Source organism: Danio rerio, chromosome 1, assembly GCF_049306965.1.
Source record: "Danio rerio strain Tuebingen ecotype United States chromosome 1, GRCz12tu, whole genome shotgun sequence".
NCBI lineage: Eukaryota > Metazoa > Chordata > Actinopteri > Cypriniformes > Danionidae > Danio > Danio rerio.
The window spans coordinates 12,483,130-12,508,758 of NC_133176.1; the positions used below are offsets into that span (position 1 = coordinate 12,483,130).

At 34.6% G+C, this 25,629-nt stretch overlaps 1 protein-coding gene across 4 annotated transcripts in view; it reads right to left on the reverse strand.

The window, feature by feature from the left end:
* Positions 1-1,909: 1,909 nt before the first annotated feature.
* Positions 1,910-25,629, reverse strand: part of knl1 (kinetochore scaffold 1) — a 44,882-nt gene continuing 21,162 nt past the window's right edge. For all 4 annotated transcript variants that reach the window (XM_073949368.1, XM_073949367.1, XM_009306360.5 and 1 more), the window contains exons 3-26: positions 19,047-19,086; positions 18,680-18,739; positions 18,513-18,598; positions 18,357-18,406; positions 18,191-18,209; positions 18,011-18,051; positions 17,781-17,827; positions 14,052-17,621; positions 13,792-13,900; positions 13,618-13,685; positions 11,809-11,907; positions 11,617-11,732; positions 11,419-11,509; positions 11,193-11,309; positions 9,372-9,459; positions 9,188-9,271; positions 9,071-9,110; positions 7,785-7,889; positions 7,150-7,250; positions 6,991-7,056; positions 6,774-6,883; positions 6,486-6,607; positions 4,403-4,528; positions 1,910-2,120 (exon numbers count right to left, since the gene is read on the reverse strand). In XM_073949368.1, the coding sequence (XP_073805469.1) occupies positions 2,024-2,120; positions 4,403-4,528; positions 6,486-6,607; positions 6,774-6,883; positions 6,991-7,056; positions 7,150-7,250; positions 7,785-7,889; positions 9,071-9,110; positions 9,188-9,271; positions 9,372-9,459; positions 11,193-11,309; positions 11,419-11,509; positions 11,617-11,732; positions 11,809-11,907; positions 13,618-13,685; positions 13,792-13,900; positions 14,052-17,621; positions 17,781-17,827; positions 18,011-18,051; positions 18,191-18,209; positions 18,357-18,406; positions 18,513-18,598; positions 18,680-18,739; positions 19,047-19,086 (5,452 nt within the window). In that variant the 3' untranslated portion in view covers positions 1,910-2,023. The remainder of the gene's footprint in view (positions 2,121-4,402; positions 4,529-6,485; positions 6,608-6,773; positions 6,884-6,990; positions 7,057-7,149; positions 7,251-7,784; positions 7,890-9,070; positions 9,111-9,187; positions 9,272-9,371; positions 9,460-11,192; positions 11,310-11,418; positions 11,510-11,616; positions 11,733-11,808; positions 11,908-13,617; positions 13,686-13,791; positions 13,901-14,051; positions 17,622-17,780; positions 17,828-18,010; positions 18,052-18,190; positions 18,210-18,356; positions 18,407-18,512; positions 18,599-18,679; positions 18,740-19,046; positions 19,087-25,629) is intronic.

Consider the following 25,629-nt stretch of genomic DNA (forward strand, 5'->3'; position numbering starts at 1 on the left):
CCTTATTGTAAAGTGTACACTATTCCAACATTACCTAATGCTTAAGTAATGTTAATTAATGTTAATTTGCATAAAAAATTTAGTATAATGTACTTAATGTGTTCATATTGTACTACACAACACTTAAGGTGCTATTGAGATGGTATATGGGTAAGGTTAGGGACAGGTATGGTTAGGTTAAGATGTAAGATATGGGTCAACTGTGTTATGAATAAGCAATATCACACGAGTAGCAGTGTGATATGGCTGTTTATCGGCACGGGTGGGAGGTGTGCGTTGGCTCGAGGCCACAGTCTGAGTGCCGATATACAGCCATATCGCACTGCTAAGAGTGTGATATTGCGTTTATACAACAGTTCAGCAGCATAATCGTGTGTATAAATAAGAAAGGCAAACACGGAAAGTCTCAAAAATCATTTTGTGCGAGGAACTGCCATTCATTCACATCTGCAGCTGACGTCAGAACAACAGAAACCATTGCTACTTCACAAACGTCACTTTAGAGCTAGTGTTTGAATGATTCTCTAGCGTAATGTCTAAAGTGACGACAAAATTTTGCTGACATTTTAAGATTGTAAGGTTGAACGGCATGAACGGCCATCCGTCTACAGAGATATCCCAGTATTTCTGTTAAAGGGATTTTACAATAGTTAACCTCAAAAAAGCCAAAGCAAGGCAAACACCGGTTTCTGTGGTATAAATCCAGCACTACAAAATACAAGAGAGAGAGATAGACTCAGAATGTCAGTTACTTGGTTTATAATGATTTGTTTAGCTGTAGTTTGAAGCTTATGCTGTTTTTCTCTAAGGCAGGGGCGTCAAACTCAATTCCTGAAGGGCCGAAGCCCTGCACAGTTTGGTTCCAACCCTGCTCCAACACACTTACCTGTAGGTTTCAAACAAGCCTGAAGGACTCAATTAGTTTGATCAGGTGTGTTTAATTAGAGTTGGAACTAAACTGTGCAGAGCTGCGGCCCTTTTGGAACTGAGTTTGACACCTGTGCTCTAAGGACTTTAGTGGTCTCTGTTACTATCTTGTGGTGGAACGTCAACAGTCACTTTCTTTGGTCTGCTCAGACAGGCTGATGGCAGCCGATGCACTAAATCCGATGCTCCAAAATTATAAATATTTTAAAAACTGACACTATCCTTATAAATAAACTGCATAGTTGCAATCTAAACAACCACATTCTCATCTAAAAAAGCCTCTAAAGTACATTATTTTGTCCAACAGCTGCAATAGTTGTCAAACTGTATTGAGTTAACTGATCTGCTGACACTCTATGTGGGCGAAGTAATACACAAGGGTGAAAAGGCTGTACCAGTGCTGCTACTACGGGAATATTGCACGACTATCAGCCAATCAGACTCGAGAACCAGATAGAACTGTTGTATAAGTATAATTACAAAAATATATTACAGAGATCATTTCTTGCAGATATATAGGTTGCCAATAGGAACTTTTTCTTGGTCATCTCAATGACAATTGAGTGATTTAAATACAAGCTAAACAAAATTTATGAAAAAGCTAAAAAAACTAAAAATGTAAAAATTGTTGGCAGAAAAACAAATGAAAAACAATACAATTTAAATTTGACGCATACAGACACAAACTGATATAAAAAAAAAAAAAAAAAAAAAAGAGTAAACCAATTTTTATTTTTTTGTACGAGTAAGGTTAAGATTTTAAATTGGTTTAGTTTCAATGTATTTACAAATGCAAAACACATCTGAAAATGTGAAGAGCAACATTAGGACAAACACAAATTAAGCATCACCTCTATTATTTACTCCAACAACCAATACTAACCTACACTCTCCATAAATGCCTATTAGCAACAAATGCTTATTTATTAAATGTATTCTAATAGTTTGATCCGCGAATAAACAACAGAAAAGAATCCAGTAATAATTTAAAGAATGCCGGCAAACTTGTAGTTTACGGCCACATTTATTTTGGGATAATACAAACATGTACAAACATTTAAAAGACAGAACAGAGTAAACAATAAGACCTGAGGTCCTAGCACAGGAGGTCATCGTGGATCTTCTTGAGGATTTTTGACAGATAGTTCTTGGCTGGTTTAACTGACGATATGATCTCCTCGAGCTGATCCAACCTACAGAAGACAGCAAGCGCACAACAGTATAAAGTGCACAGTATTAGAGCTGTCAGGAAGATTTATATTTCCATGAATCATGGCCCACTTGTGGATGAATGATCTTGAGAGAAACACTTTTTCAGATTTTTTTTTTAAAAATATTTCCCAAATGATGTTTAACAAAGCAAGGAATTTTCACAGTATTTCTTATAATATTTTTTCTTCTGGAGAAATTTGTTTTATTTTGGCTAGAACAAAAGCAGTTTTTAATTAAAGCAAAAACATTTTAAGGTCATTATTATCAGGCCCCTTCAGCAATATTTTTTTTCAGATTGTCTACAGAACAAACCACTGTTATACAATGATTTGCTTAATTACAATAACTTGCCTAGTAAACCTAATTAACCCTTGTGCACTGTTCAAATTTACTACCCTTTAAATAAAAAATATATATATTTTTTCCTGATCAAAAATACTTAATTGATTAGAAAAATTACACGATTTTAACTCTTTAGTTCACAAATGATGTCACTGATTTGGTGGGGAAAAAGCACAAAATGACGTATTTTCAATATGATAAGTAATTATGGACTGGATTTTTAGTCCCACTATATTTTAAGTGTCGCTTATACCTGTGAACTTACATGGTAATTAGATGTGTAAGTAGTATGTAACTACAGTGTATGTACACACTGGTACATAGTATTTACTTGTGTAATACTAGTGTAACTACACACATGTAACAACACTCAGTACGTGCAAGTTCAAATATGTAACAGGACATTGGTAACAACACTAAGAAAGTACACATCTGTAACAAAAATTACACAAGTGCATTGTGTAAAAACAATATGTGCAGGACTGCAGGTGTTTTCCCACTTCCACACCTGTTTGCATGCCATGTACTTCTGAACACTGAATTAAAATAGGAATGGCAGAATTAACGCTGCATTAGAGGGTTTCATCTTTGACACCAGTGTAATTACCAGTGTCTACTCTGTGTAATTCTGAGAGTTGAGATGCATCACATCAAGGTAAGTGCGTAAAGGTAATTCTCACAGACTCAGAAACACATAAACACACTTTTTTTTGCACAGGCCTATCTAAAGGGTTTATTATTAAACTGATAATCAACAGTAAAAATTACAAATTGACCTCTTACCAACAGGGAAAACTACCAACAATCAAAAATGCATGTTAATATGGTCTCATGGTTTTCTAATAAAAAAATGCAAAGACAGCCACCAACAGTAGATTAGGGAGAAAAAAAAATGCAAATTAAGCAAAAACAATCCATCAAAGGCAATGTAGTTTCACATGTCCAAGACTAAAGGTAAAATAAAATCCAGCCAACAATTACTTTCATATTATAAATACGTAATTTTGTGTTTTTTTTCACCAAATCAGTGACATCATCTCTAAATTTGGACATTAAAGATCCTGTAACATTCCAAGCAATTTAGTAGTTTTGATCAGGACTGAGGTTGATTAACAAAGTTATGCAAAAGAAATTGAAAAATATATTTATCTGATGCAGTTTAACTTAGTGGATGTTTTCATCCCGAACATACCAGAAGGCTAGTAAATTGACTAAAGTGTATCGTTAAGTTAAAAAAAAAAAGTCAAAGTATTTTCTCAAAATATGTGTCAAAATAAGATGTCACCAAAAATCATTCCACTAGCTAAAACACAGAAAAAGTTATGGCCAAATTAAGACACAAAATCATCCCAGAGTGGATGAAAACATCCCACATAACCTAGTTAACTTTTTGAACCGCACTTTAAGCTACATGCTAGTATCTTGAAAAATTTTTAGTAAAATATCATGTACTGTCATGATGGCAAAGATAAAAGAATCAGTTATTAGAAATTAGTTATTAAAACTACTATGCTTAGAAATGTGTTGGAAAAAAAATCTGCTTTCAGTTACAGGGGGGCTAATAATTCAGACTTTAACTGTATATGACTTATACTAAACTCTTTAAAACACTGACACTCTCAGAACCAATGACAATTGAGTCTTAAAGTATAAAATATGAAAACTGCTTTGTGGTAGAGAGGAACATTTATAATTTAATCTTAAACAAATTATCTGTTGCTTTAACATTTTGTATCTTGAATGCTTCCCATGAAGGATTAGGAGGCAGACTGCTGTTGTTTCACTAAACACTGCCTAGAGACAACCACAATATTTCTTTCTAATAACAATCTTGTCTAATGCAGGTGATTTTATCTCCACACACAAAGCCAAACAAGCATTATGACCCAATGTGATCTGAAAATATGGATTCCTTTCAAACCTTGTGTTTCCCATGTGGTTTTTGAAGTCCTGTATGTGAAGTGGTCCAAAGGGATAGTCTGGAGTGACCGTCAGACTCAGCTCAAACTTTTCAAAGGCTTTCAGACTTGAGAAGATGACATGAACTCTGAAAGAGGGGAAAAATCAGATGATCAGAGGTAACTAATCAGTTATTATGTTAAAAAAAAAAAAAACCTTTAAAAGCAGAGCTGAATAGAAGACTCAAGAAGAAGAGCTGATCTTTTCCATTTGTTTGGGAATCAGATATGTTAGGAGGTTTTATCATGCATATAAGCAACACAGTTCAACATGAGACAGAAATGTGCATGAGTAGTAAACGGAAGATAAAACTGTTGGACAATAACAGTACATTTTTATTTTATTCCTCCTCAAGTACATTTTTCTTGAATCTGTATGTTGGTTCTTTGTTGCATTAAAAAGCTACACATTGAATATTTTATAAAGAATACATTATAAAAAAACATGAGGTCCCTTTTTATTCTGACCTGGATTAAAAAATAATAATGACAATAATAAATAAAACAAAGACCAAATCAAGACCAAATCTTAAATTGGATCTATGTGACTGCATTTGTTCCCGAGTTAAAAGCTGACTGATTCAAATCATCGGGTCAGAGCAAGTCTGGAGTCAGCAACGGACTGATTTAAATCAACAATGACTAATTCAAATCATTTGGTTAAAGCGAATCTGCAGTCAACAGTTGTCTGAATCAAATCAATAGCTTACTGATTCAAATCATTTTGTCAGAGCGAGTCTCTAATTAGTAACTGAATGATTCAAATCAACTTATTCAAATCATCTGGTCAGAGCAAGTCTTGACTCTTGAGTAAACAATTGACTGAATCAAATTATCTGGTCAGAACGAATTGAGTAAACTGAAAATAAATTCATCCAGTCAGAGCGAATCTCCTGTAAAAAACTGACCGATTCAAAACAACAATGACTGATTTAAATCAACTGGTCAGATCGAGTCTCCAGTCAACAACTGACTGATTCAAATCCTCTGGTCAGAGCGAGTTTTGAGTCAACTGGCTGATTCAAATCATCTGGTCAGAGCAAGACTCCAATTAGTAACTGAATGATTCAAAAGAACAACTGACTGATTAAAAACAAGAACTAACAGATTCAAATCATCTGGTTAAAGCGAGTCTCGAGTCAACAACTGAGTGAATGAAATTGTCCTGTCAGAGCAAGTCTTCTGTAAACCACTGACTGATTGAAATCAACAATGACTGATTCAAATCAACCACTCAAAGCGAGTATCCTGTGAACAAATGACTGATTCAAATCAACAAAGACTGATACAAATCATCTGACCAGATGATTTCAATCAGTCAGTTGTTGACTGGAGACTCGATCTGACCAGAACAACTGACTGATTCATTTCACCTGGTCGGAGCGAGTCTCCATCTAACAACTCACTAAATTCACCACTCTAAAAAAATAAACGAAGAATAAGACTAACATGGGGCTTGAATGTGTACATGACTAATGATATGACAAGCTAATTTAACTAATTTCAAATTTATGATGTATTACTGTAAATGAAATTTATATTTAGCTCATGACTATCATGAGTTTAATAAGTAAATGTGCTATACCAAACATTAACATTAAAATAACTCCTATTAATAACCATATGCCTTCTCCTCTGCCGTAGCGGATTTAAATGATATAAAAATAATGTGCATGCATATTCATATTACATTAACACATTTTGCACTGTGACATCTGTTATAAAAGATGTTTATTTTTGTCAGCGCATTTTTTTAATATTATATCATGTGTGGTGTACTTTGAATAATTCACTATGTTAGTTGAATTATCAGTCTCAGTTATCAGTTTATGACAAGCTTTAATACTTTTTTCTTGAAAAACTAAAAACATTAATCAGTCCATTTTTTTTATGCTAAACACAAAAAAATAAATAATTAATAATAACAATGAATCTTTTATAAGGGTACCTGTCTAAAAACTTAAAAAAAAAAAAAAAAAAAACCTTGATGCACTTGACTAAAATGCAGTTGATGTGTAATTTTATCCACCCCTGTGTCAAACATACCGTGTATCCGTACAAGTGATTTTCAGTATTCTAAGCCTCAAACCTCCCCACTTCTTCAACCGGTGTATCTCCTCACCCAAGAGCCTGAGACGACCCACCACCAAACTCATTGTATGCAGGAGCTGAGGAAAAATAACCAGACAAAAGAGGAGTTCTCACAAATCAGCCAAACTAGAGGTTCCAATCATGCACATGTACCATTTAATCTGACATTTCAGACACTCAAGTGATAAAACAATAAAAAATGTATTGTTATTGAATTTAAATAACAATGTATGTAATTTTTACCTCTGGTATATGTCTGGTTGTTGTGTACCTCTGTTTCCAATGACTTTGAGACTCAATCTTCGTTGCGAGTAAATTATGAATCATGCTTGCATGACATTCTGACTTTTGTCCTTAAGAAAAGAATTTATTTTATAATCATGTGGTGAAATCTACATGTAGGATTTCAGACAATATGAAAATAAAGGAAATAAACACAGATCATTTATTGCACACTCACCATCCAGCTGCAACTGGAAGACTACATCTACATTTCTCTCCACATCCTCAGCCATCCATTCCTTCCCTAATAAACAAGAGAGTATTTTACGCTACTGCTGCATGCGACAATAATGATGAAAAACCATTAGGTGTAATTATAAAACGATAATCAACTCACCAGCAGGTGTTTGAAGGTTCACCTGCAGATGCACAGTTTTATGAAGGAAGGAAAACAAAGCCCCTGTTTCATCTGTCGCTTCAAGACGCCACTCGTTCAAACTGAAAGACAAATCATTACACTTTCAGCATATTATACATATATATTCAAATACTAATATCTATGGCCTAGTAGCTGTTTTAAAATAACAATCTCATTAATAATTAAGGAAGACTATTAATAGCAATATCTCGATTTTAAGATCTAGAACATCCAGATTTTAGCCAATAACAAAATAAAAAAAAACTGAAATAAATAATAATAAATATATACATAAATACTAATAAAAATAAATAAATTATCATAAAAAAGCGAATATAAAGACACACCATATGGCTCATTCATGGAAGTCTTATTTCAGCTAGCTTGACTAAAGTGCTAAAATAAGCTAGCAAAAAAGTGATTATAAATCAACAAAGCTGCCCTCACAGCAAGCGGGCAATGTTGCATTGTTTGCTGCTGTTTAAGACAGCTGCGTTGATTATAGTAGGCTTCAACATTTGTTATTGTCACTTGCATGCTGAGCAGTGTAGACAGGGTGCCGAATGCCACTACAATAGCTTTTAAACAAAAGGAGACAAAAAAAAAAAAAAAACCTGTTTAAAGTTGCCAGATGACTCTTAAGGCTACTGGATTCCCCTTGCAGCTTCTCCTGTTGGCTCTCCAAAGTCTTCAGCTGAATCTCCAACTCACCAATTTCCCTGAAATTTTTAGAATATTCAGCATTTAAAAATTATACACTCACCAGCCACTTTAATATGCTCAACTGCTCATTAACGCAAATTTCTAATCAGCCAATCGCATGGCAGCAGCTCAACGCATTTACACATGGTCAAGATGATCTGCTGCAGTTTAAATCGAGCATCAGAATGAGGAAAAAAGGTGATATAAGTGACTGAACCAGACGGGCTGGTCCGAGTATTCAGAAACTGCTGGTCCACTGGGAATTTTACGCACAATCATCTCTAGGGTTTACAGAGAATAGTCCGAAAGAGAAAATCCAGTGAGCGGCAGTTCTGTGGCCGCAAATGCCTTGTCGATGCCAGAAGTCAGATGAGAATGGCCAGACTGGTTTGAGCTGATAGAAAGGCAACAGCAACTCATATAACCAGTAGCTACAATCGAGGTATGCAGAAGAGCATCTCTAAATACACAACACGTCCAGGCTTGAGGCAAATTGGCTACAGCAGCAGAAGACCACACCGGGTGCCACTCCTGTAAGCTAAGAACAGGAAACTGATGGTACAATTCACACAGGCTCACCAAAATTGGACAATAGAAGATTGGAAAAACTTTGCCTGGTCTGATGAGTCTAAATTTTTGCTGCGACATTCGGATACTAGGGTCACAATTTGGCGTCAACAACATAAAAGCATGGATCCATCCTGTCTTTTATCAGTGTGGGGGATATTTTCTTGGAACACTTTTGGCCCATTAGTTCCAATTAAGAGCATTGTGTTAAAGCCACAGCCTACCTGCTGCTGACCATGTCTATCCCTTTATGTCCACAGTGTACCTTCTGATGGCTACTTCTTTAATAAAGCGTGGATAAAGCGTGATTCATCTCAGACTGGTATTTTGAACATGACAATGAGTTCACTGTATTCATTTAATAGAGCACCTTCAGGATGTGGTGAAATGGAAGATTTGCATCATGGATGTGAAGCCGACAAATCCACAGCAACCATGTGATGCTATCATGTCAATATGGACCAAAATCTCTGAGAAATATTTCCAGTACCTTGTTAAATCTATGCCACAAAGGATTAAGGCAGTTCTGAAGGCAAAAGAGGCTCCAACCTGGTACTAGTAAGGTGTATCTAATAAAATGGCTAGTAAGTGTATATTAAACATACATTATAGTGCTAATAGAAGTACATACCTCTCTTTGAAAGTGACAGCTGAATTGAGTCGATGCAAATCTGTCAGTACAGAGAAGTAAAAAATTACATTTTCCTTAATAGCTTCATAAAAATCGGTTATATAGAACTTAACTTACCTTCTTCCTTGGCTTTTAAGGCTGGTCCTGCTTGAGGAAGATCAAGACGATCCCCTGTGATCATGGCATCAACTGACGCAAGATCTGTTTTGAAGTAGAGTTGGATTCTTTAACCATGAGATTATTTTGTATTTTATGTTCTACACATTCAGACATGCAACAGAGCAGAGCAGAAAATCCATACCGGTTTCTAAATCTTTAATGCAGCCATCCAAGTCTTCAATCATTTCATCTGTCTCTTTGATTTTAGATATCAGGCTCAGTTTTGCATCCTAAATGTATTGAGGAAAATTCAGACCCACATCAGTTAAGGCTTTTAGTCCACCAAGGCCATTTATAGGCTAGTGTGCTCCTTTTACACAATTATAAGTTCACAAAAATGTATTTGCAAGAATTAAATTACAATTTATACAATCTTAAATTCTGGGAAAATACAGTATGTCTAATAAAATACTAGCAGCAGTTAATTGGGTATGTAGTTTTATAACTATAGATTAATGGCTAGTGTTAATGTATTTTCCATGCCAGGGGTGTCCTAACTCGGTCCTGGAGGGCCTGTGTCCTGCTGAGTTTAACTCCAACTTGCTTTAACACACCTGCCAGGAAGTTTCTAGTATATCTAGTAAGAGCTTGATTTGCTGGTAAAGGTGTGTTTGATTAGGGTTGGAGCTAAACTCTCCAGGAGACAGACTCTCCAGGACTGATTTTGGACACCACTGTTCCAGGCCTTTCACAAAAACTTATTGCACAATGCATGGACATGAATAATTTTTGGTGATGCATTAAATATCACCTATACAAAAAACAAAACGATATTAGCAACATTTTAGCTGATTGCACAACCTCTCTATCTCTAATGGAGGTGTAGGTATGGCTAAACAAAAACCCCAGAATTTACTATAAATTACTGTAGTATATTTTCGTGTACATTTTATGATCCATGCCTAACAATTGAGAATATATCTGTTACTTTTTGTTCATGTTCTTTTTACCTTGCTCTTACTTTGTTAATATTTATCATTATTATTTATTTGTTTAGAACAGGGGTGTCAAACTCCATTCCAAAAGGGCCGAAGCCCTGCACAGTTTAGTTCCAACCCTGCTCCAACACACTTACCTGTAGGTTTCAAACAAGCCTGAAAGACTCAATTAGTTTGAAATTGACATTTAAAAGCTTAACTAGGTTAATTAGGTTAACTAGGCAGGTTAGGGTAATTAGGCAAGTTATTGTATAACGTTGGTTTGTTCTGTAGACTATCGAGGAAAAAAATAGCTTAAAGGGGCTAATAATTTTGTCCCTAAAATGGTGTTTAAAAAAATTAGAAACTGCTTTTATTCTAGCTGAAATAAAAAAAATTGACTTTATCCAGAAGAAAAAATATTATCCGACATACTGTGAAAATTCCCTTGCTCTGTTAAACATAATTTGGGAAATAATTAAAAAAGAAGAAAAAAATTCAAAGCGGGGTAATAATTCTGACTTCAACTGTATGTATTTTCTTTTGAAAACTCAAAAAAAAGAAAGAAAAAAAAGAATAATTATAACATTTATCGTAATATATTTTTGTGCAATATATCGTACAAAAAAAAGCTATCGTAACAGGCCTAGTATTTTATTATTTATAAAAGACAGCAATATTGACAGCATCTAAAATGTAACAATTTTTTATTTACAAACATGCAAATGGTTACAATCCTTATTTAACTAGGCAATATTTAACGGCTACAGAACTAGCAGTATCACTGGAGTCCTGATGAGTCTCAAAACAGATGATAGAAAACAGAATTTCATAGTTTTGGGGGCTTGAAAGGCAGTATTCGAAAGATGGATTTCATTCAATATTTGTTATGCCTTAAAACTTTTTCACACTATTTAAAAATATGTAGACTAATTTATAAATAAAGGTTAGAAAATTAGCATCAGCATTTCACCAATCAGAACATTTAGAAGAAAATAAGGAAGATTTTTGACATAAATAAAAATAATAAGAAAAAAGTCCTTTACCTGTGTTTTTTTTATGAGCTCAGAGTACAACACTCCTTTCATTTCATGAGAAACTGCTTTGCTTTTCTTCCCAAAATAAGCCCTTCGCTCCTTCAACTTGGATCCAAAGCTTTTTAACTGAGAAAAATTAACAAGAATGCAGGCTTGATATAGAAGTTGAATGATATATGAATTATTTAATGGCTTAACATACTATGACCCAGGACTGGCCATGAAAACAACATACCTGTTCTTCAGAGAGAGTACATATCTCTTGTTGAAGGGCTCCATTGATGCTTCTCAGGGATTTCTCTTGTGCAGACATTTGTTCTTTAAGTCTATGAGAAAATAGGTTCCATAAAATATATTACATATTATTAGTAAGTTAAACACAGACGCACACATAAATATCTTACAGGATTATCAAAGCCAGACTGACACGCACCTCTCCACTATTTCTGTAATGTTCTTACAGTCTTGCTCATATACTCTCTGCTTGGGGTGGCTTATGTATTTTTCTTTCAGCAAATCTTCGATGGTGCGTGTTTCACCAGCTCCACACTGAAAGAAGAAAGATGAGTTACAACCTTTACTTTTTATGTTTATAAAGAGAGCAAGAGTAATCTAGACCACTTACGCTGACAGGCAGAGCACTTGGTCTAGATCTGTGGATGACGAATTTAATGCCAAAGTGGCTAAGAAACTCGTTCACTGTGATGCTTCCGTCCTCAAGTTTCTAGAAATAAAACATTGAGATAAACAACTATATTTTACATTTTAAGGAGTGTAAGTGGTGCTTGCCCATGCAAAATATGCAAATGATTCAAAGTACACCTCCTAAATGACACCAACGTTTTAGTAACACTTTACTTCATAAGACTGCTATGAATATGAATGAGATTGTATGCATACTTATTACAACTGTCATTAGGTGTCATTCACTCAGTTATGTCATTTAAAATGCAAATGTGGCACTGTTCGAGATGTCTTTATGACAACTTGGCAAACAAACACATTATAACTTGTCATAAATCTGTCATAAACATGACTGTCATAAAGTCATTCTAACTGTGTCATGAAATTTATGACAGCATTATTAATAAATATCTTGACATCCACTGAATTTGTAATTTTAAAAAGTCATAAAACATTATCGTAAATGTAATGACACTGTTATAAAGTAATATGACAGAGTTTTAACAATTTTAGGGTTCTATATTAATGATCTAGGCACAAAGTCTAAAGTGCATGGCGTAAAAGCATTAAGGGCGTGTCCGAATCCACTTTTGCTATTTTAATGTTGGAAAAATACGCACTGCGAGTCTGCGCCCTGTGCTTATTCTCTTAATGAGTTATGGGTGTGTTTTGAGCATAACATGCATTAGAACAATTAGAATATTATCTCTCACTCCCTTCAAGAGTTAGTTCTGTTGTTCCATGGCACATTTGCTATTTACATGGCGGACTTTGTAAGTGGAAAAACTGAATGCTTCACTAGTGAGAAAACAGTTACACGGACCATCAGCGGAAGGATAAAGAATGAACCTTCTCCATTCAGCTTCTACTTTATTTTTACTTTTACTCTTTTACTTTCGTGGTGTAAGAAAATGGTGTTGTACACACTCCACTTATTAGCATGCATATTTAATTTTTTTTGTTAAGTGCAAAGATTTGTTTCAAAACTATTTCTAAATTCAGTTCAAAAAAGTGTGGTCAAAAAAATGAGGCTATCCAAACACACTTCCTATTCTTATGCCCCATATGATGATGCATACGTCTCCAAAACCCTACAAATCTAAACTTGTTTTTATTAAAACAAATATAAATATGCATATAATAAACAACAATGCTAATAATAACAACGATATACAAATACAAATTGTCATAAATAAACTGAAAAAAGCCCCCGACATGAAGCCAGTGATTTTTATGTTTAGGTAAAAAATTTTTTTTTTGTAACATTTTAATTCTTTATTTTTTTCATATGTAAAGATATTTGTGTATTACTGCACATCCTGTGTGTTTTCAGCAATGTGTACACTTTTTGGTCTGAAACTCCAAACACGTCTTATTGTGTTGGGTGTATGATAGGGCCCTTAAAAAGGCATTTTAAAGACAAATTAATTAGTTAAACTTACAAAACAATTATCTTAAAAAAATAATGAAAAATATGTTTATGACAGGTTTATGACAAATTATGTTGTCATGAAATGTGTTATGTCATGATTATAAAGGTGTCATGACATGCTTATAAACACCACATTAAGTAAAGTGGTATCATTTTTTTAAAAATGTGAATAGCATTTACAATTAGGAATTAGAAACACAGCAAAAATTAAAATGTAGGGTTAGAGCTCCATTATTATCCCCAGTGTCAAGCCTGAGCCACAGAAATATTGATTTAAATATGGAAGCTATTAATGTGAGTGTCTGTGTATATAGCTACCTTATTGAAATCAAATAGGTTATCCTGCATGCCGTCCATATGAGAGTCAAACTGCGAGTGCCTGAGAGCTGAAAGCAGACCACATTTTCTTTTAGAGATAAACCACACTGAAATCTTCTTAATGGTTTTGCATAAACATTCCACAGTGTCTGAGCACTAACATACGCAACTCACTGGATTCAGAGACTCCTGTATCTTCAATTGTCTTTGCCTTGGGATTCTGAGCGGCATGCCTTGTAAAATTACCTTCCCACTGTACGGCAGCTTCATGACAGTCAGACCCCTGAGGAGACAGAATCTCAGCCATTAGCATAATAATGCACAACAATGGAGCCCACGCTTAACACTTTATTAGAGAACAACCTCTAAGTGTATAGCAGGAAACACCAAGCAAACAAACTATTAAACTGAAAATTATTAACATTTGTGCCTACCATGTCAGAAACACAGGTCTTCTTGGTTTGTTCTGCTATAATAGGTTCTTCCTCTGGATGTGGCCTTTTAAAAGAAGGGCTTGTGCCTGACTCGAAGACATCGTCTATTAAAAACTCTTCTTTCATGGGTACAGCCAAAGATTCATCCAGTTCATCTTGCTTGCTAACTGGCCAATTTTCAAGACTCCCCGAGAGGTCTTCTTCACTGCTCATTTCAGGGAACTCTTCATCGTTAATATCGACTGTTTGATTGCTTTTTTGTTCAGCAACTTCAAAATGTTTCTCTAGCTCGAGACACGGTAAATCATTTATACTTATGGGCAGGGATTTGTTGGGAGTGAAAGCTGTAGTTCGTTTTGGTAGCTTTGGAACAACCCCACACAATGACATCCTTGAGGAAAATGATTTTTTGTTAAGACTAAAAGGTGTGGTCTTCTGACTTTGCGCAGAATTATTTTTCTGCTTGACAACAGGTGTGACATTGGAAGCCGGCTCGGTAGAACTTCCCATTTCATTCTGCACGTTCTCTGAGAGTGTGCAAGAAGGCAGAGGCGCAGTTGCGCTTACTGTCATTAAATTTGGCTCTTCGAGGATACGTTGTGACATGTTATGAAGCTCCATTTGAAAGTCTGCTAAACTTCTTCGTCTTGCTTTAGCATTATGAGCATGACCCTCTTTGTCATTTCTAAAACCGGAGGATGTATTGGGTTCTTCGTTCTGGTTAAATGAAAACGTTTGCTCAATTTCAATAGGCAATGTTAGGGGCTTTGTGACTTGCATATCATCTTCATCGTTCGCCATCACATTGCTTGGGAGAGCCGTTTCACAATTTTTGTCCACTTGCATATCAGGTAGTATGTAGGACGTTGTCTCCATGTTGCTGCATTTAACGCTTTTTCCACCAAGATCAAAAAGATCCTTTGAGGGGAAAACACTGCTATTAGCACAGTTGGCAGCTTCACTCACCTCATTTTGTTCTTCACTTGACACTGTGCATTTAGAAACAGTTGTTGATGCCCAAAGTGCACTTTCATTCACTTTGATCTCCGCAGCACTTGATGCCAATGTGCTTTTTGAGTCCATTGCAATCGTATTGCATCCTGTTAGCTCCATTTCATCATCAACATAGGGAATGGCTAGATTTGATGCACTGGCTTGACATGTCAGTTCCATACACTGAGACTCGTTCTGCATTTGACAACTTTGTGCTTCAGGCAAAAGATTTTGCTGATGCTTACTTTCCTCATTAGATGCAAAGCTTTTTAACACTATTTTGCCAGTGAGTGGCTGAGTTATCTCCATACCATCAGGACTGCAGGATGCACTGTTTGAATTCCTCCTTGATTTGTTGAATGGTGTGGCCCTCTTGGAAGTTTCAGCCTCCAGCACTGCAGTCTGACATTGTGTCATGTCCATGTTATCAGAGTTGGAGAAATCAAATTGACAGTTATCAGCTTCAGTGTTTCCAGAATTGCACATCAAGGACATCATCCTTGCTCCTGACTTTCTTCGAGTCATAAAAGCTTTATGCTTTCGCTCACTGAATGGTGCCATATGTACTTCAGTCATCTCCATAGGTTCAACCACGATGACGGTTTGATTGGCAGAGAATGGCGCTCTTATATCTGTGATATCCACAGTTCTTCCTGTTCGGTTTGAGGCAATGTCAGCGACGCATGCTGTAAATTCCATTTCGTCTGGACATGGGAGAGAAGTCTCTGCAAAAGTACTTTGTACACATGTCAAGTCCATATAGTCACTCTTATTATGCACAGGTGATGTAGCTGAAGCAGGTATCAGAATGCTTTCACCTTTTTCCTTTTTGTAGGAAGAATGACCATTTAGTATTATACGCCCAGTGGGTACTTGAGTCATGTCCATCTCATCCCCGCCTTCAGTTCCAGATAGTGATGTAAGAGGTCCATTTTTTATTGGAACACTTAATGATTCATCCCCACTGACATGTTTAGGTTGAAGAAAAACAGTGTGACACTGTGTCATTTCCATATCATCAGAATTTGAATTAAAGCAGGGCATCTTGTTTACACTAGACGTTAAACACAGAGCTTCCTTTTTGACGCTGCCTGTATGCTCGTCTTCTCCAACTGTCTTGGATGAAGATGAAGGCGGCAAATTCTTCCAGAAGCTACCAAATGACTTGTTTTCAGTTAATTGTTTGATTTCGAGAAAATCAGTTCGACACTCTGTGATTTCCATATCGCCAGAATTGTCGTCTTGGGCTATGGAGAGGTGGCCTGATTTATTGTAATCCAGTACGATTCCATTTTCAGCAACATTAAAGCAGGTCTTCCTGTTTACTGTAGGAATGGGATGCAGACCGTTCTTCATAATGCTTGTATGCTTATCTTCTTGAACCTTTCTGGATATAGATGTCAGCGGCAAACTCTTCCTTGAGCCGTGAAGCAGTTTGTTTTCAACTGATGGTTTGGATTCAAGATCAATAACCTCAGTCATCTCCATATCATCGGAATTTGCAGAAGGAACCATTAAGCTGCTGTTAGATTTGTTTTGCACTATGTCTCCATTTCCGAAAACATCAAATGTGGACCTCCTGCTTACTTTGGGAAACAAAGCTTTCTCTTTGTCTTGAAGAGAAACATCTAAAGCTTCAGTCATTTCCATATTATCACAATCTGTTGTTTGGGCTACTGATAGATTGCCCTGAAAATAACCAGCATTGCTTTGATCTGTTATCTCTCCATTTCCAATGACAGCCAAGGAGGACATCCTTCTTACTTTAGGAACTGAAGGCTGACTTTGTTCCATCATATTCACAGTGTAGTCTTTATTTCGAACGGATATATCAGATACCCCCGTCATCTCCATTGCATTGTCTTCTTCAGAGAAATAATGTGATCTATTCTGATCCAGAGCAGCCTGGACACCGCAAGTGATATTTCCTGTAACTTTAGCATTGACTGGAGCAGTGAACTCCATGTCATCTGACACATCTGGAAAAGCAGATGTCATGATGGGAACACTTCTAGGATTTTTAGGAACTGAGGGTGTAAAAGACTGTGCACTATCAATGTTTTCTGTTACAACAGTGCGACCCATTGTTGACCCACTTTCGTCATTTTCAATGAATGAAACTCGAGAACGTCTGCGTTGAAGTCCCCGGGGTTGTAGTGGCTGACACTTGCTGCTTGGTTGTGGTTTAGTCAAAAAAGATGGCAAGAAATTTTCCTTATCAATTTCTGAAATGCTTGTATTCGCTGGACCGGAGGCATTATCGAGCTCGTTTTCTGATTTTTGGAGCTTAACAGTATTTACAGTGGGTAAGTGCATACTTGCGAGAAAAGCACTGAAGTCTGAGTCCATTGAAACATTTTTCTTGTCTGCTTTCTGACTTGGAATATTCGAATCACCACAGACAGTCTGAGCCACTTTGAAGCTAACATCCTGGTTTGCCTCCTCTTTGATTTCATAATCCTTATCAAATGTGATAGTGTGACTGTGAGTAATATCCATGTATCCAGTATCTTCACCAAGCAGTATTGTTCTATCTACATAGTCATCTTGTAAGACCGGATCAGAGAAGAAATTTTCCTACAATTTGCAAAAGAAAGGTCAAAACAATCAGTGTGTGTCAAAACAAGGTGTGTTTCAATCAAGCATTGTGGCAGCAGTATGCATACTTTAATCAAGCAGGTCATAAAACTGCAGAAGCCTGAAATTCATCATATCTTTACTTAGATCAACACTTACTTTATTCTGGGTTAGATAAAGGGGAGTGTGCAACAAAGTTTCCAGGCCTAAAAAACAGAAAGGTTTAGTGGTTTACTATCTGATCGCATGTATAATATTCAGGAAAAATACAAAACATATGTGAGATTATGCGTTACTATTATGCAAATGCATAATATACTTATATTGAATATTCTTAAATTGAAGAAGTGGTCATCAATGTTTACATGTTTTACTTGAAAAAGAAATACCTTTAATTTGGTGACTTCCCTCATCCGCAAAACGCAAGATTCTGTCATTAAGTGAAAGGAAGAAAAAAAAAAGTTTACGGTTTTAATATATTTTAACGTAAAATACATGAAAAAAACACATCAAACTTGAACAGCATATAAGCCAGTAAAACAACCTAAATAATAAAATCTTCTACTCACTTTTCATCAGGCCGCTCTTCTGTTGAATTTAATGAAAACAGTGAAGTTAATAACTTGTTAATGTTTTACAAAAATATAAACATAAATATTTAATCATATTCATTTACTCAAACTGGTACGCATCTTGTTAACAAACAATAAACCAAATAAAACAACAACTGCTCACCATTTAAGTTTTGTATGGATCCCAGAACAGGAGATTCATTCTTTGCCTCACTGTGAAATGTTAATGATTAAATATGAATTACACTTCAAAACATACTATTTGTGGTATTTATTATATGGCATTTTTCAATCAGTGGGTTGACATTGCTGCACTTACTTGGTAAAGACTCGCACATTATTCGTAGTGGCAAAACTCACTCTACGTGAATTTCTCCTCTTCTCTACAGGCTTGGCAATTTCTTCCTGCATAAATACACAGATTAAAAACAAATGTTCATTTTTATAATAAATACAACAAACAAACCAATTCAGTAACACAATCACCTTTTGTTCCTCTTGCTCAACTCCAAGTACTTTTATAGATGTTCGAGGAGCTTTCAAAATCTGTCAGGGTAGAAATGGATAAAACTTAGAAATGGACAAAAATGTGTAAGATACTTCTTGTAGGCTGAAATAAAGTGAATATACTTAAAAGTCAGGTGAATCACATATCATTTGTGAGTAAATTCATTCATTACTAAAAATCAGCATTGTGCCAAAAAACTAGTATATACCCATTCAATGTTCAAAAAAATGTTAAGAGAATAAAAATAATAATAATTTATAATAATAATAAGAAGAAGAAGAAGACAAATCATCAGAAGGTTTCACATTTCACAAGTTCAATTTCAATGATTTCCTGTATGCTTACCGAAGAAAGTCTCCGTTTTGAGGATTTCACTGCCTCATTGCTGAAAAAAACCCAAACAAGGATCAAATTAGTTACACAAGTTGCTTTTATGACATATTCTATAATTTGCCAGGAGTGAAAAAAAATAAAAAACACTTCACTTATTTAACACATGCTAAGATTTATTCATTTAGCAGATGTATTTTATAAATATATGGAAATGAAATGCTTTGAAAGCAGTTTGTCATATTCGTAGTGGGCATGGGACGATAACCTGTTTTATGGTTTGGAAAAGTCAAGGTTTTAAAACTGCTAAACGTTTCTGTTATACTGTACCTTAGGGTTATATGTAAGGTTTTTTTTTATTATTATTAAATGTGTTGTAAAGACATCTTTGTTTTTGAAACTAATGAAGAGAGCAGAAGTCAATTATTTATTTTAATAATTTAGGCTGACATGTTCACTGTTCCAAAATATTATAAACGTTTCCTATTCCTAAAATAAAATGTATTTTGTTCAATGGTTGTAAACGTTTTTTTTTTCTTCTTTTTTTACCCAAACAAATGATAAGAACTCATTACACAGAGTATATGCAGGAATCAAAGAATGAAATGTAATTCCTTTAAAGACTCTATCCATATATTTGAAGACCTTATAACTAAAGTAGGTTTCAACCGGAAACACTGGCGAGATTTTACCTAATAGTATATTTACTAAATATTAATGTAAGAAACTATTCCAAAACTAAAACATTATTCATACACCGAATAAAAATCTAACAAATCTAGCTAATTCAGTAGGCTGCCACCTATAGAACTGCAGAAATTATGGCATTGCATTGGTTTCTGCAGTAAACAAAGCAGCATGATATCAAATTTAGCAGGATTTTATTGATTTCATAAACTACACAGCAACCTTATATTCATAGATTTAATTCAGTCAAACTTTAGCATACAACCATACATCCTATAATTAAAATGATATAAAATTTAATACCTTGCAAAATAGCATTTGACTTTTTAATACGTTTTAAGAGCCTTTAATTTCTCTACATTCATTTATCAATTTTTAATACTTTTTAGGACCCTGCAAACACCCTGTTAAAGAGCAGTAATCACAATACCATGATACTGTGAAATTTTTATCCAAGGTTATCATACTGTGCTGTCAGAAACATATACCGACCCATGCCATATTCATAGTGCACAATGCAATCTCAAAATATAAGATTGAGATTAGTTTAATAAGGTGTAACTTTATCAAGATTATTTAACTTTTCTAATTGACAACTATGTAAACAGCTACTCTTATGCATGTTTATTTACTGGCATCAATTTAAATATTAATAATAATAATAATATGTTACAAATTAATATATTACAATATGACCATAGACTGTAAAATATATAAGAATATGACAAGCAATGTGCTAATTTTCCCAGTGCTGGGTTGCAGCTGGAAGGGCATTCGCTGCGAAAAACACATGCTGGATAAGTTGGCGGTTTATTCAACTGTGGCAGTTCCTGATTAATAAAGGGACTAAGCCAGAAAAAAAATGAACGAAGGAATAAATGAATGAATATGTGTTAATTTTCCAGACATCTGAAACATGACATGCTGTAAGACATAATGATAAAATCCTAAAATAAAAGACTTACATGTATAGACTACAAATACAATAGTTTTGCTCTTACATGAGAGCACATTAAATGGAAATGCTTTATGATTAGAGGTATATCAAAGCCTTAACTGATCTCCATCTTTGGTTTGAAGCTCACCACACAGTAAAACATCACAGGACGTTTGAGCATTTTGGACACTGCGGTCAAGCCAGCCGCGGTTCGGAAAAACACAGTCAAGCCAGCCGCGCTTTATATTTCGGTGCGCGCGTATTATTGTCATTACGGTAATGTCAGCAGCCACACAGAGAGCGCTCCACAGAGCACCCATTTCGCCCAGAACAGAGAGATAACAACGAAATATAAGTTTATCCCCCTTTCCTCCCACGTATGCTTTATTAAACAATTTATTAGCTTTTTTGACTGTTGTTATTTAAAGAAATTGGTTTCTGGGCTTACCTTTAATTTCCTCAAGTTTATCTTTTTGCTTCAAATGATTTTATAGCAGATCAAACGGACAGAATAAATATACGATTTCTAAATACACAGAATGCGTTTCTACTTCTCCTAGCCAACTACAGTACATTGCAATTAAGGTTAAATGCAATTTTATACAACGTGGCTAACCTCAGAAAGTGAAAACAATCATAAAGTAGTCCAACAAAACATTGTTTAAGTTATAAATATATGTTGGTTTTATTTAAAGGGGATTTTGTATGCTTCTTTCAGTATATGGGATATGGGGCATTATTACACTTTAGATGACTGTAAAGACCTTATTATTTGTTATAAGTAGAATAGAACAACAATAAGATCTGATGCAGGAAGTCAAATACTAAGCATACATCATATGAAGCCTGTTTTACTGCAGCATTTTGGAGAAATGTACCATTAACACACTTTAAAGTGCTATAAAGAAATAAGTAGAAAAAAACAAAGTTTGGTTCTGATACAGGATGTACATGCATACCTCATGTGAAAGACCTCATTTAAGTTAACAGAAGAAAACTATGGACAGGACATCCAATATTATATGCATACCTCATAATAACTTACTGCAGCATTTTGGAGAAATTTGCTATTATTGAGCTATAAAGTCTTTAAACTGTTATAAATACATTGTTTGACATAAGTTAAATAAAAGACTGATCAGGTCTGATACTAGATGTCTCATGCTATATGCATATATACAACATATGAATCCTTTTTACTGCAGCAATTTGGAAAAAAAAATGCTCATTTAAAAGATGTAGAAAAAAAAACAATAGTCAGGTCTTATACAGGACATCCCATACTAAACCTCATATAAAGACTTGTTACTGCAGCGTTTTGGAGAAATTGGGCATTAACATTACTCAAAGTGTTATGAAGACTCAATTTTCAATAAATAGACAAAAAACAATGATCAGTTCCTGTACAGAACATCACATACAATATGCATACTACATGTAAACACTTCTTACTCCAGCAATCTGGAGAAGTGGGACATTAACAAAATATAAAGTGTTATAAAGACCCCATTTCGATTAAGAAGAAAGAAACAATGGTCAGTTCTTATTCAGGACATCCCATACTATATGTGTACTTCACATGAAATCTTTTTTTACTGCAGCGTTTTGGAGAAACTGGGTATTAACCTATTATAAAGTGATATAAAAACCCCATTTCTAATAAGTAGAAAAAAACAATGGAAAGTACTTATACAGGACATACCATACTATTTATGTACTTCACATGAAGCGTTTTTACTGCAGCGTTTTAAAGAAACGGGGTATTAACATAATATAAAATACTATAAAGACCACATTTTAAATTGGTAGAAAAAATCTATGGTCAGTTCTTATACAGGACATCCCATACTATATGTGTACTTCACATGAAACCTTTTTACTGCAGTGTTTTGGAGAAATTGTATATAATATATTTCAAAGTGTTCTAAAGACCCCAATTCAAATAAGTAGAAAAAAAACAATGGTCAGTTCCTATACAGGACATCCATACTATATCTGTACTTCACATAAAACTTTTTTACTGCAGCATTTTGGAGAAATGGGGTATTAAAATAATATAAAGTGCTATAAAGACCTCATTTCAAATAAGTAGAAAAAAACAATGGTCAGTTCTAGTACAGGACATCCCATACTATGAGTGTACATTACATGAAACCTTCTTACTGCACTGTTTTGGAGAAATGAGGTATTAACACAACAAAGTGATATAAAAACCCCATTTCAAATAAGTAGAAAAAAAACAATGGTCGGTTCTTATACAGGACATCCCATACTATATATGTACTTCACATGAAACCTTTTTACTGCAGCATTTTAGAGAAACGGGGTGTTAACATAGAAAAAAAGTACTATAAAGTCCCCCTTTCAAATAAGTAGAGAAAAACAATGGTCAGATCTTATACACGACACCCTTATCTCTGTGTGTACTTCACATGAAAGTTTTTTGCTGCAGCATTTTAAAGACACGGGGGAATTAACATAGTATAAAGTAATATAAGGACCCCGTTTTAAATAAGTATAAAAAAAACAATGGTCAGTTCTTATACAGGACATACCATACTATATGTGTACTTCATATGAAACCTTTTTACTGCAGCATTTTGGAGAAAGGGGGTATTAACATAATATAAAGTGCTATAAAGACCCCATTTCAAATAAGTAGAAAAAGACAATGGTCAGTTCTTATACATGACATACCCTACTATATATGTACTTCACATGAAACCTTTTTACTGCAGCATTTTGGAGAAACGGGGTATTAAGCCAATATAAAGTGCTATAAAGACCCTATTTTAAATAAGTAGAAAAAAACAATGGTCAGTTCTTATACATGACATACCCTACTATATATGTACTTCACATGAAACCTTTTTACTGCAGCATTTTGGAGAAACGGGGTATTAAGCCAATATAAAGTGCTATAAAGACCCTATTTTAAATAAGTAGAAAAAAACAATGGTCAGTTCTTATACAGGACATACCATGCTATATGTGTACTTCACATGAAACCTTTTTACTGCAGCATTTTGAAGAAAGGGGGTATTAACGTAAAATAAAGTGCTATAAAGACCCCATTTCAAATAAGTAGAAAAAAACAATGGTCAGTTCTTATACAGGACATCCCATACTATATGTGCACTTCACATGAAACATTTTTACTGCAGCATTTTGGAGAAAGGGGGTATTAACATAAAATAAAGTGCTATAAAGACCCCTTTTCAAATAAGTAGAAAAAAACAATGGTCAGTTCTTATACAGGACATCCCATACTATATGTGCACTTCACATGAAACAGTTTTACTGCAGCGTTTTTGGGAAACAGGGTATTAACAAATGATAAAGTGCTATAATGAGCCCATTTCCAATAAGTAGAAAAAAACAATGGTCAGTTCTTACATAGGACATCCCATACTATGTACTTGACATGAAACTTTCTTACTGCACTGTTTTGAAGAAATGGGGTATTAACATAATATAAAGTACTATAAAGACCCCATTTCCAATAAGTAGAAAGAAACAATGGTCAGTTCTTATTCAGGACATCCCATACTTTATGTGTACTTCACATAAAAAACTTTTTACTGCACTGTTTTGGAGAATTGGGGTAACAACCTAATATAAAGTGCTATAAAGACCGCATTTAATATAAGTAGAAAAAAAGAATAGTCAGTTCTTATACAGGACATACCATACTATATGTGTACTTCACATGAAACCTTTTTACTGCAGCATTTTGGAGAAAGGGGGTATTAATATAATATAAAGTCCTATAAAGACCCCATTTCAAATAAGTAGAAAAAGACAATGGTCAGTTCTTATACAGGACATCCCATACTATATGTGCACTTCACATGAAACATTTTTACTGCAGCGTTTTTGGGAAACAGGGTATTAACTTATGATAAAGTGCTATAAAGAGCCCATTTCCAATAAGTAAAAAAAAAACAATGGTCAGTTCTTACATAGGACATCCCATACTATGTACTTGACATGAAAATTTCTTACTGCACTGTTTTGGAGAAATGGGGTATTAACATAATATAAAGTACTATAAAGACCCCATTTCCAATAAGTAGAAAGAAACAATGGTCAGTTCTTATTCAGGACATCCCATACTTTATGTGTACTTCACATAAAAACTTTTTACTGCACTGTTTTGGAGAATTGGGGTAATAACCTAATATAAAGTGCTATAAAGACCCCATTTTAAATAAGTAGAAAAAGACAATGGTCAGTTCTTATAAAGGACATCCCATACTATATCTGTACTTCACATGAAACCTATTTACTGCAGCGTTTTGGAGAAAGGGGGTTTTAACATAATATAAAGTGCTATAAAGACCGCATTTCAAATAAGTAGAAAAAAACAATGGTCAGTTCTTATACAGGACATACCATACTATATGTGTACTTCACATGAAACCTTTTTACTGCAGCATTTTGGAGAAAGGGGGTATTAACATAATATAAAGTGCTATAAAGAGCCCATTTCAAATAAGTAGTAAAAAACAATGGTCAGTTCTTATACAGGACATCCCATACTATAAGTGCACTTCACATGAAACATTTTTACTGCTGCGTTTTTGGGAAACAGGGTATTAACATATGATAAAGTGCTATAAAGAGCCCATTTCCAATAAGTAGAAAAAAACAATGGTCAGTTCTTACATAGGACATCCCATACTATGTACTTGACATGAAACTTTCTTACTGCACTGTTTTGGAGAATTGGGGTAATAACCTAATATAAAGTGCTATAAAGACCGCATTTCAAATAAGTAGAAAAAAAGAATGGTCAGTTCTTATACAGGACATCCCATACTATATGTGTACTTCACATGAAACCTTATTACTGCAGTGTTTTGGAGAAATTGTATAATATTATATTTCAAAGTGTTATAAAGACCCCAATTTAAATAAGTAGAAAAAAACAATGGTCAGTTATTATACACGACATTCCATACTATATCTCTA